At 27.7% G+C, this 13,211-nt stretch overlaps 1 protein-coding gene across 1 annotated transcript; it reads right to left on the bottom strand.

Moving 5' to 3' along the window:
• Window positions 1–635: 635 nt before the first annotated feature.
• Window positions 636–8,308, bottom strand: LOC119607913 (tribbles). Its single transcript, XM_037962055.1, has 2 exons — window positions 6,984–8,308; window positions 636–1,575 (listed from the first exon to the last, which is right to left on the bottom strand). The coding sequence occupies exons 1-2, from the start codon at window positions 7,814–7,816 to the stop codon at window positions 1,017–1,019; spliced, it is 1,392 nt and encodes a 463-aa protein (XP_037817983.1). The 5' UTR covers window positions 7,817–8,308; the 3' UTR covers window positions 636–1,016.
• Between the last annotated feature and the right edge of the window lie 4,903 nt (window positions 8,309–13,211).

Genomic DNA, 13,211 nt, shown 5'->3' with positions numbered 1-13,211 from the left:
TTGATTCATGTCTGTTGATTCATAAACAACATACATATTTTGCCATTAGCTTAATGTTGTTTACTTTTAGCAAACATTTTTTCTTTTAAATTCAAAACTGAAAAAAATATTTGTATTTTGACAAAAAAAAATTTATCTTAGATCTTAACGATTGTTGACTATATATTTTTATCTTGGCTAACAATAGAATTATGTTGGCGTAAGTTTAAAAATATCTACAACAAAATAAATAAACAAATAAAACACAGATTTTTTTAATTAATATTGAGATCAAATTATTTATATTTCTTTTTTTTTCAAATGATATTTTTTCTTTTTTTTTTTTTCTTTTGCATAAACTTTTTTCAAAAACAACTTAATTTCATAATAAATTTTTAATTTTTCACAAGGGCGGGTGTTTAGGGTTTTAACTTAATTTATATAATAAACATTTCTTTTATGATTTTTAAAAAAATTTAAGGGTGGAAGAACTTTATAGGCATTTTTTTAGAAGGAAGATTAATTACAACAAAAATTATAAAAGGCATTAAGAGTTATAACAAAATTGTACTAAAAAATTATAAAAAAAATTCAACAATTTAATTAATTTACTAAGATTTTTTTAAAAAACTATAGGAAAAAAACACTTTTTTTTGGGGGGAAAAAAGTGTAAACTGGTAACTTGGAAGGGCGGGGGATTGGAAAAAGACACACTTAAGGCCTTTAGCCTATGTTTAAGGTGTCCAACAGACAGTCTTACACTCTCTCACTTAGAAGGTGGGTTTTCAAGGAGTTGAGTTTCTTAAGAAAGAAACGAAGAAGGCGTTGGCGAAACAGCAATGACATTAACCCGTGGCTAGGAGCTGACGTTTTGTTTAGTTGGAGGAGAACTTTGACCCTTTTTGATTTAACGAAGAGCAACTATAACAACGAAGCTAGCGCGCCAGCGCTTAAAAAAGATTACAAGAGTCTTTAGCTTCGAGCATAAGCTACAAACTTATGCTGGCTGCTTAGTGTTGAGAAAGACAACACCAGGGTCAACCCATTTCAGCATAAGAATCATTAACATAATTCAGACTTAAGGTACTGCAGGAATAATCCAAAGGCTGTACGCCATCATCTTCCACAATATCCATACAATCCATTGCATCATTGTCGCTCAGACAATCATCCTCATCATCGGGTATGGCCACATCAACGGGTATATACATATGGAAGGGTTTTTGTTCTTTTAACCAGGGTGAGAGGAAGATATGCTCTATGGGCACACGATCAGAAATGTTTTTCCTTAGTAAAGATAATAAAAGCCAGCGGGCGGAACGTGATAGATGACCGGGTAGTTGTACAAAACATTGTCTAATAATGGTAATGAGATTGCTATTGCCTTTCTCGAAGAAAGGATATTGACCCACCAACATGGTGTAGAGTATTACACCCAAAGCCCACATATCAGCAGGTTTGCCTTTATAGGTGGGTTCTGGGCAGAGTAATTCGGGGGCGGTGTATAGAGGGCAGCCAATTTTTTCACTTAAAGTATCATCCTCAGGATTATCCAGGATCATGGAACCTTCTAGAGATTCATATTGAAGTTTGGTTCTAAAAAGGGAAAAGAAAATTGAGAAAAAAATTAGTAATTTATTAAAGAAAAGAAAAAATAATAAGAATATTTAAGTTTTGCCAAGAAAATTAAAGAAACTAGTTAAAAAAAGAAGTTATTCTTACAAAATTTTAAAGAAAAAAATTGCTTAAAACTTTAGTAAAGAGTAAACTAGAGTTTTTAAGAGAATGCTAGCTGACAACTTGACCTCATTTGTTGTAATTTGAAAAAAAAAAAAAAACTAACAGCCGCAACAATTGTAATTGAACTTTTTGTATAAATTCTAATAACTCCATGTTAAAAAATATAAAAAAAAATCTTTAAAAAAGATACAGACAGTTAGCTAAAGCTAAAATAACGCCCATACAAAACATACTTGGTTGGCGGCGCGGTTCACTTAAAACCAGCAGCATGTTGTAATAAATTCATTGCCAGCAAGATGTGTTTGAATTACAAACAAAAAAAAAAAAACAATCCAAACTAAACAAATTAAATGCTGTATAGTATTTCCAAAAAAATACAGCAGAGCAACACCCAAAAAGCTTCACAGCAACAGCAGCAATAACAAAAACAAGCAATTTCAACAAGTATTACAACAATATAAGCACTATAATAATAATAAAACAAAAACACAATAAGAAACCTCGAACTGACCCTGATATCAATACAATTTACATACATAAACATAAAAACTACAACAAATACAAAAATATATAAAGAAGAAGAGCCATCAAACAGCAACAAAACCAAAATAAAGTTTTTTTTTGTATGTGTTGTGTTCAAAAAAAAAAAAAAAGAGCAAAAAGAGTTGTAAAGCAAAAGAAGAAGCATAAAATTATATTTTAAAAGATAAACTACAATTACAAATATATGACCTCGCAAATTTTTTTTTAATTTTCTTGATTTTTTCCAAAAAAAAAATCACCCTGAATGAGGCAAGTAGTAAATTACTTGAAAAAAATGTCAATAAACAAAAAGGAGTTGCCATATTAATGTTAAAAGTATGTTAAACAAGTTGTCATATGGCAGCTTGTTAATTAACAGTAAACAACAAAAGTGTTGCATAGAAGAGGGAGAGAGAGCGAGGGGGATGAGAAAATTAAGCAGTAAATGTAAACAAACCCATGAAAACACCGTTTTCAAGGTAAAATATGAAAGAATTTTATAAATTAAAGGAAATTTTTTAAAGAATTTGCTTAAAATACAAAGAATTAACAGAAATTTGAATGAAACATAAAGAATTTATATAAAATAAAGGAAATATTGTATTAAATAGAACATTTAAAGAAAAAATTGCCACAACAAAAACATAAATATAAAAAAATTCCTAGAAAATTTCAAAAATTAAAAAAAAAAAAAAAAAAAAAAAACAATAAAATTTGCACAATTTTAATAAAAAAAAAATGGAAAACTTTAAGAAAAATTATAAAAAGAAAAACTAAAATATTTTTAAAAAATATTGGAAAATTTAATAATATTTCAAGAAAAATAGAGATATAAAAAATATAACAATAACAATTTATAAAAAAAGAGAACAAAATTATTGCTTTGTGTAAAATATTGAAAATATTATACAATTATAAAGAAAATAAATGAAAACAAAGAAATTTTTTTAAAAAAAGCACATTTTAATTATTACTCATACCATTTAAGGTCAAAACTTATGAGCAATTATAAATTAATTTCACAATTTTTGAAATTTATGGAATAAAAAGAAAAAAAATTATAAATAAATTTTGTATTTTTAAAGAAAATTTCACAATTATTAATAAAAATTAAAAAAAAATGTTTTAATTTGTTTTCATTTTAAATAATTAAAAAAAAAAATAACAGTATCGAAATTGATAACAAAAATGTTTTAATTTTTTAAAATTAAATAGGAAAAATTTCACAATTTTTAGAAAAATTTTAAAAATGTTTTGAATTTTGTTAATGTTATAGCAAGTATTTTAATTTTTTTTAAAGCGATTAAAATTTTCAGATTTTAAGAATATTTAAAAAGTAAAATGTTGATTACTTTTAAGAACTTTAAATTAAAAAGAAAAATGATTAAATCGTTCCAAGTTTTTGCAAAATATTTAAACATTTTATAAAATTTTATCAAATTCTTTGAAAATATTTCATCATTTTAGCAAATAATTGTTAAAAGTAACATGATTTAGCGAAATTTCAATAAATGCAAAATAATTAGATAAAAAACTCTACTAAGAATTTCATAATTTTTGAAATTAAAAAACAATATGAAAAAAAGAATCATAGTTTTAAGAAAATCAATCAAAATTTAAAAAAATTCTTATTTTTTCTGAAATTCTATAAGTTTTGTCATATTTTATTTTCTCTTAGGAAATGGTGTTGTCAGAAAATTAAATGTATTTGGCACAAATTTATTGTATTTAGTAATTCTTGCGGATATATACTAGAAATAAATAAATATTGTTTATATAGAAGCTTTTCATGTATCACATGAAATTAGAAATACAAATTTTGTATTTAATTTTTTCTCAGGGTCATAGGCAATATGTTCAATGACCTTAAACATTCTTTCAAAAAAAAAATTAATTTGATCATAATGATGATGACATTATTAAAAAAATGATTAGATTAAACAAAAAAAGAGAACTGGAATAAAGCCGAAACAAAAATTAAGCAATATATTTAAAAAAAATTTAATTAAAAAAAACTTGAAAATAATGAAAAAAAAAATTTAGTTTTTTACTTAAAAATTTTAAGTAAGATAATAGTGAGTAACAAAAATTTCAAAATTTATCAAAATGCGAGGGCTGTTAGTTAAGTAAACTAAAAAATTTTATAACAAATAATGATTGCTACACTTTTGAAAATAAATATCAAAAAAAAAATTATTAATGAAAAAAGCCAAAAATTACACAATTGTCAAAATAACAACAAAAAAAATTACCCAACTAAAAATCAATACGAAGGTTAAAAGATTTTTAAGTTAAGAGTATTTAAAAAAAGAAAAAAATTCCCCAAAAGGAAAATTTTATAAAATTATTAAAGTAATTTACAAAATTCTTAGAAATTAATAAAAAATAAGTTAATTTTCAATGAGTAAGCGGAAATATTTAATAAAAAAAATTAAATAAATTACTTTAAAAAACAAATTAATTAAAAAATAAAACTGTTTAGAAATAAGAGAGAAAAAACTTAAAATTACGCTCTCATTGTATTATTAATAATGGGAGAAGAGCGTATTGTTTGTAATTGTATTACAAATTTATTACAACTCTTTGGTAAATCTCTCAATTTTAAATTTTTCTCTCCCAAAAATTATATGCAACAAGCTGTTAAATTGTTTGGTAATAAAAACTACAAACTGCAATTTTGCAGCCGTTTACAATTTTGAAAATTTATTTTTTTGTTGTAACAGAATCAAGTTTTTTTGATTTTGCGGGTGTCAAAAGACTTCGTCATCATCAGCGTATAAGTGTTAATATTAAAAAATTTTGTAGGGGATTCTCTGTGTTAATTTTTTTTTGGCTTTTTTTTAATTTTGTTTATTTTGTAATTGTTGGCCCTCAGAGCATTTTGGTTTAAAAAGTAGTGTTGGTGGTAGTAGTTTTCTGTGTGTTTTTGTTTGGTGGCGTAAAAAATTTTTGTTGTGTTAAGTATTTCATTGTATTGATTTCAAAATTATTTTGGTTTGAAAATACTACGTTCAATGTTACTTGCAAATGTTGCCATAACAACAAATGGTTGAAGTTTTTTTTTTTTTCAAATTTTGTTGAGAAAAAAACTTGAAAAACAGTTGGTAACAAAAAGATTTTTAAGAGTTGTTTAAAGGGAAATAGAGGAAAATTTTTGTAAAGATTATAGGGGTAATTTTGTTAGTAATTAACTGTACTTTATTTTTCTAATAGGAATTATGGAAATAAGTTTAATGATTTCAAAAGAAATTTTTTTTAATTTTCTTAACATTTTTGGAAATTTTTTTAAAATTTTCTTAAAATTTTATAATTTTTCTTTTATTTTTTAAATTTTTTAAAAATGTTCTTGAATTTTTCAATAATTTCTTAAATTTTTCAAAAATTTTCGTGAAATATTTTATAATTTTTTTTAAATTTTTTAGATTTACGTTCAACTTTTTGAAATTTACTTTAAAGTTTTCGTATTTTTTTTTCTAAAAATTTGATTTTGGTAAACAATTTTATTTGTTTCTTTATAATTTTTTCAATTTTCTTAATGTTTTTTTTAATTTTCAAAATTTTTTTTAAATTATCAAAATTTTTTTTAAATTTTTCTTGAAATTTTTATAAATTATTGATTTTTTAAATTTTTTTTTTAATTTCTTGATTTTTTTAACATTTTTGATTTTTTTTTTTTTCAAATTTTAAAAAATTTTTCATTATTCAAATTTTATTTTATTGAAATTTAAGAAAAAATTCTATCAAAATTATATATTTTTCTTCTTAAATTCCATATTTTTTATGAATTTATTCCTTTTTCTACACAATTTCAACTATTTTCTATTTAAATTTACAAACATTTTTCAAATTTCCTTTTTAATGCTTTAATTTTATGTAAATTTAACAAAGTCCTATTAATTTTTTAAAATTTCCTACAATTTAATAAAATTTTTCCAGAATTCTTTTAATAAATCTACAAATTTCCTGATTTTTCGCTTCATTTTGCCTGACACTGTTGATTTCATTATTTACTTGTTGAAATTGTTGTTGCTTGGTTGTATATTTTTTGCTTTTGTTTTGCTTTTTTGAAGTTTTTTTTTATCTCTCAATGTTTGTGTGTTAATGGCAATAACTAGTTTCGTTGTTGTTTTTGTTGCCATTATTGCTAATATTGCCATACTACAATTATGTTGTAAAAAAAGTAAAACATGTCATATTTTTTGATTGAGAAAATGACGGTTTGTCAGTATTAGTGAGTGTGAGTTGTTTACTTTACACTTTTTTTTGCTCTTTATTTTGCAGAGCTGAGAATATTAGTAGTTTTGTAAAAGGTAAAGGTATGTTTTCTTTAGTGAGGGTTTTTTGTATTGTTTTATAAGGATGTTTTATATAAGAACCCGTGATGGTTTTAATTAAAATTGGAAAAATATTAAATTACAAGTCAGGGGTGTTAAAATTAAGCTGCGGGGGTTCATTTTAAATTATAATTTTGTAAGCAAATGTAAAATAAGAGGGGTGTGTTTTGGATAAATTCTATAAAATCCTCCCTAGAGCCTATATATACACTTTTCTAGGAGGTTTTTTTAAAGAATAACTTCTTTTATAAAACATATTTCTTTTAAAGTTTCTGGGCAAATTAAGTAAAACTTCTTTAAAAAGTTAAAACTTCCCTTTAATAACTCTAATCCGGGGCAGTGAGTTAAGAAAGTGGAAGTCAACCTCTAAAGAAGTTAAGAAATTATAAAAAAATACAAACAACTTACCTTGCTTCATCGACAAAAAAGAATCTTTTCAGCTTAAGATCACGTAAAATTATGCCATTACGATGACACACCAAAACGGTCTCGCAGATCTGATGGAATAGGCAGCGGGTTTCGGCTTCCGATAAACGATGCTTGTCACGCAGATAAGTATGTAAATCTTCAAATACTCCCACGGTGGTATCACAGGCATTAACAGGTTGTGGGGAGTTTAAAATCACATAGGTGCGCTGGCTATTAAGAGCCACAATATCCTTGACACCCCGTATAAGCTGATGACCATATATGGAGCTGCGGCATTGATCAGGTTCCTGCTGTAGTTTAAAGTAGGCCTGCTGGACTTTGTGCAAAGGTTCATTGATTACCTTGCATAGGAACTGTTCACCGGTAAAGATATCGGTACATTTAAGATTAGACATATTCATATCCACTAGATGACGATAGCAGGAGGGAGCCTTGGCAAAGGCAGCGGCGGGTATATGTTTGGGTTTGGCGGATATAACATAACGATCCTTAACCACATTAACGGCAGCATCTAGAGAAGAATCCAAACGCAAAGATTGCAGTTCAAAGGCACCACCAGGGGTGGCAAGTTTCTTGCGCAGGGTTTGTAGCATAACAGCATCTAGGAAGTTTTTCTTGGGGGTGGAAAGGCTGGAAGAGGAGGGAGTACCGGGTGGTGTATAAACATTAGAACTACTGCTGGAGTTGCGCGTGTTGGCAGCTATTTCCGAAGGCACTGGTGAGCCAGGCTGTGAATAAGGGATTTTGTTTACTGTGACGGCGGCGGCTGTATTAACAGCAGTTGTGTTTGGGTTAGTGGCAGAGGTATCCATTTTTGTTTTATAAAATTTAAAGTGTTTAACACTATAATTGTTTATTAATTTTAAAATTTTTTTTTTACAACACTTGGTTTGCTTATTGTTAGGTTCTCTTTATTTTGTTCACTCTTTGTACAAATTGTACTCTTTTTTCATTTATTCTGTTGCGCACTTTGTTTTGTCATCAATATTCTACGTCATAGGAGAGCCAAATGACAGCAGAGTTTCTTTTTATATTTTTAGGATTTTTTAGTTTATTATTTAATATTTTTTGAAAAATTTAGCACATTTTTGTTTTATTTTTAATAAAAAAAAAGCTGATGCAAGTTGAATTTTTGCTTACGAAATCTTTATGGCGATTTTTAAAACAAAATCTTATTATATTCTTCTTTAATGTATGAAGAAATAATATATTCTTCGTTCTATTTTAAATTTATAAAATATGTACTCTTGTGTATTTCGAACCGTTTACGCTAAGCGTATTTCACGTGTTTAACGTTTGCTGGTAAAAATTCAACTGACGTATTCACAAAATACCAACAGGCAAAACAATTTTTTCACACGCAGCCATTTACACGACACACACACACAAACCTACCTACATAAATACAAACACCCTGTTTTTAGAGCTGCCATATTAAAGGAATTTCACCAAACCAAACAATGTAAACAAAACATAACAAAACGTAAACAGCTATAGTTGTCTCTTTCTAACCTTAGTAAAACAGGTAAAAACATAAATATAAATAATATAACAAGCAGAGAGTTAGTTTCACTCTCCCTCTCTGGCGAGCATTAGCTAGATTCTAGAGTAAATAGGATTTTGTATTAAAAGCGTTATTATTTTAAAAATTTGCAACGTTTTTGTATTTCAAAATATAAGGCAACACATTAAATAAGCAAAACTTATAGATTTTATATGAAATAAATTTCCTAATTTTAAGAAATTATATAAAATTTTATTAAATTCACTTAAATAAGAAAATAAATTCTTATTTGTTTTTCATATTCTATTAAAAAAGCAAAACCACCCTTAACATTTAATTTTCTTAAAACTCTTCAGAATTTCTTTCAATTTGAAATTTTCTTTTAATTCTTTACAACAGTACAGTTGTGTTATTTAAGCAACAACAACAGCAGCAGCAATTTAAACAAAAGGAATTCCTTCGTCCTGCCAGCATAAAAATTCAAAAACACACGCATGTACTATTTTCAAAAATAAACGACGCACACACTTTTTTCTTTGTTTAATCTTTTCTTTTTCCAGTACAATTTTACTCCACTTTATTATTATGACAAACTGCAGGTAGAAAATTTTACAATAAAAACAAAAACTATATTTTAGCAGCTGCTGCTAAAAACTGCAGCAAGGTGATTCACTTGAATTCCAAGAAAGGAAAACCAACAACAACTATTTAACAAAAGGATTTTCTTAAATTTTATTAAGATTTATTTACTATATGGTCTCTAAATTTATTTTGCAAAATATGTCTGTTTTAGAAAAATATAAAGAAATCATTGCAAATTATAACAAAACTATAAAAATTAAAAATATTCTTTATTAAAAACTTTAAAAATAATTTTTAAACGTTTACCCACTTTATAAACATTTTTATAGCGCTGGCTGGTTTTAAATATATTTTAAATTTCAACGGTTTTTAACGTTTTTTAGTCTCTGCTTCAACACAGAAAAATTCAAATATCCCTAAACAACAAACGGGATCGCGATCATGTGCTGTTTTGCAAAAACATGTTTATAAGCAAACGATCATTGCGATCGTTCAACGCTCGTTTTGTTCGTAAAATTCGTCATCATTTTTAAACGTAATCAACAGCGTCATAGTTATTATTGTCAGGCATGGAAAACTCGGTACTATCGTACTTATTGATATCGATAAAATACCACGTTACTTTTTCTAACTTATAAACTTTAATCAGTAGCCCAAATAGTAGTCTATAATGTAGTCTAGTTTATAGTCTTGTCTATATTTTAGTCTATAATCTAGTTTACAGTCTAGTTTATAGTAAAGCCTATTATCTAGTCTATAGTCTAGTCTATAGTCTAGTCTATAGTCTAGTCTAGTCTATAGTCTAGTCTATAGTCTAGTCTAGTCTATTAGTCTAGTCTATAGTCTAGTCTAGAGTCTAGTCTATAGTCTAGTCTAGAGTCTAGTCTATAGTCTAGTCTAGTCTAGTCTAGTCTATAGTCTAGTCTATAGTCTAGTCTATAGTCTAGTCTAGTCTAGTCTAGTCTAGTCTAGTCTATAGTCTAGTCTATAGTCTAGTCTATAGTCTAGTCTATAGTCTAGTCTAGTCTATAGTCTAGTCTATAGTCTAGTCTATAGTCTAGTCTATAGTCTAGTCTAGTCTATAGTCTAGTCTATAGTCTAGTCTATAGTCTAGTCTATAGTCTAGTCTATAGTCTAGTCTATAGTCTAGTCTATAGTCTAGTCTATAGTCTAGTCTATAGTCTAGTCTATAGTCTAGTCTATAGTCTAGTCTATAGTCTAGTCTATAGTCTAGTCTATAGTCTAGTCTATAGTCTAGTCTATAGTCTAGTCTATAGTCTAGTCTATAGTCTAGTCTATAGTCTAGTCTATAGTCTAGTCTATAGTCTAGTCTATAGTCTAGTCTATAGTCTAGTCTATAGTCTAGTCTATAGTCTAGTCTATAGTCTAGTCTATAGTCTAGTCTATAGTCTAGTCTATAGTCTAGTCTATAGTCTAGTCTATAGTCTAGTCTATAGTCTAGTCTATAGTCTAGTCTAGTCTATAGTCTAGTCTATAGTCTAGTCTATAGTCTAGTCTATAGTCTAGTCTATAGTCTAGTCTATAGTCTAGTCTATAGTCTAGTCTATAGTCTAGTCTATAGTCTAGTCTATAGTCTAGTCTATAGTCTAGTCTATAGTCTAGTCTATAGTCTAGTCTAGTCTATAGTCTAGTCTATAGTCTAGTCTATAGTCTAGTCTATAGTCTAGTCTATAGTCTAGTCTATAGTCTAGTCTATAGTCTAGTCTATAGTCTAGTCTATAGTCTAGTCTATAGTCTAGTCTATAGTCTAGTCTATAGTCTAGTCTATAGTCTAGTCTATAGTCTAGTCTATAGTCTAGTCTATAGTCTAGTCTATAGTCTAGTCTATAGTCTAGTCAGTAAGTACTATTTCAAAGTTTCAGTTTTCCATGCCTGATTATTGCTGTTGTTGCCATAAGAGTGGACTTCTTAGTTTGTTTATTGTTTATTTTAATAACTAAATAAAAACCGCGTGCTCCCGTAAGTCTGCACAGTAAAAGGGTACTGGAGGGGTGGGAAGCTAACCAGCAATACAAATATTCTTAAGCTTTTATCAGTTTCAGTTTTTTTCAATTTAACCTTTAATAGCGTGACGTGTGCGTCACCAACATCATCATCCTCATAAAGTGTTAAGAACAAAGTTCTAGAGAGTAGTATTTTGCGCTTTAGATTTGAATTTTGCCCACAACGTACGTTTTAACGTTCACAATACAAATTACTGATCGTGTTAAAGTTGTGTGCAAACGATCATTTGCTAAACAAATCTCGTATATGGAAAAAGTACGAAAAATAGTTTTTAAATACAGTCGCCCCGTTTAACATTAAAACGGTTTCTTTGTTGAAGCAACAAAATCACTGCTGATCAACAAAGTATCAGCATAAATATTGAAAATTTCATTTAGCAAAGAAATTCAGTTAAAATATTATGACTAATATAGTTTAGCCGTCCGTTTAAGTGAAATTTAATTGAATTAATGAAGGTTTTTATCAAAAAAATAAATGAAACTACGAAATTGCATTCGTAGCAAAATATACCACAACCTTATTTGTGTGATAAATAATTTCAAAAATTAAGGTAATTGTCTACTATTACCATAATGAGCGATGAGTCAGTACAGTTGTGTGGGGAAAAATAGCATGAACTAAAGAAATTAAGACTTCTGTACCTGAGGCCGGTTTAACAAAGTTGATACATAGATAGATAGATAGATAGATAGATAGATAGATAGATAGATAGATAGATAGATAGATAGATAGATAGATAGATAGATAGATAGATAGATAGATAGATAGATAGATAGAAGATAGATAGATAGATAGATAGATAGATAGATAGATAGATAGATAGATAGATAGATAGATAGATAGATAGATAGATAGATAGATAGATAGATAGATAGATAGATAGATAGATAGATAGATAGATAGATAGATAGATAGATAGATAGATAGATAGATAGATAGATAGATGGATAGAATGATTGGAACAAGATGGAGATCCAAGGGATTCGGTCTGGCTCTTAATCGAAAACAATACAGTTAATTCTACTGATCAAACTTAGTAAATCGAAATGGTTGGGCCCTGAAATACTTGCCAGTTCATCACGGAACCTATTTAATAGTCATTTTTTTTTCTGAGACTGTCTACAACAATGACTTCGACGACGACACTCGTAATAAGGGGGATTAATTGAACTATGTCCTGTTAAAACCCTATCAGAGACTTCATTTATCCAGCCTTGGTTGCTTTTGCATCAAGTTATGGACGTGAGAATTTTGATATTTTATTATCCATTGTTTCAGAACTGGTTAATAAAGTCTTGAAATTTGTCAAAAATTATCCTATAATAGTGATATAGATGTGAGGTTTTATTCCGTTTTTTTTTACCTAGACCTAGGTTCAAACCTTGACTGAATACAGACTGACTGAGAAAGATGTGATATCATCACAGTTTTGTAGTTTTCAACATCAGAGAAGATCTCCGTTTGAAAGTCCGGATGTCTAAAACAAATAATTTCACAACATATGAAATTGTCACTGCTCTCTGTTCCCACACAACTGCAGTTGCTACAATTCCCCGGCACTTTGAAAAGTAAAAGCAGTTTATGTTTAAAACGAGGAGTAAACCTAGTAGCTGTTTACCTTTAAGGAATAAAGAAAGAAATGAGAGATTCTAAAGCAAATACAAATTTATCTTTGAAAACAAAAAGATACAAACAACAACGTACATAAATATGTTTACATACGGGACTGACTGACTAATTTCGTTTACCTTTAAGCGGTAATTGAATTTTAATTCCTTTTTAAAAACACTGTCAAAGTAAACGTGATATGCAAGCATGCGCCAGAGTGTTTAAAATGTGTTTAGCGGATTTTTGTTTCATTTTGGGAAATTTCGAAATTTTGAATTTTACCTGAATTAACGCGAATTCGCAAGAAAATATTTGCTAATAAAGCGAACACATGGTGGAAAGTTTCGAAAAATATTGGAAAATTGTAGAGGAGTAATAAACGGATTTAAGTTTTACAGAGATTTAAAATTTAATATTTATTACCTTGTTAAGGCTATATGTATAACGCCATGTTTTAGAAATGGAAATTTTTTAAAGAAAATGTTGAC

The sequence above is a fragment of the Lucilia sericata genome, unplaced genomic scaffold (assembly GCF_015586225.1).
Source record: "Lucilia sericata isolate MDLA Ls3-8-SP2 unplaced genomic scaffold, ASM1558622v1 Contig000760F_arrow, whole genome shotgun sequence".
Lineage (NCBI taxonomy): Eukaryota > Metazoa > Arthropoda > Insecta > Diptera > Calliphoridae > Lucilia > Lucilia sericata.
This window is presented reverse-complemented; position numbering and strand designations above follow the sequence as displayed.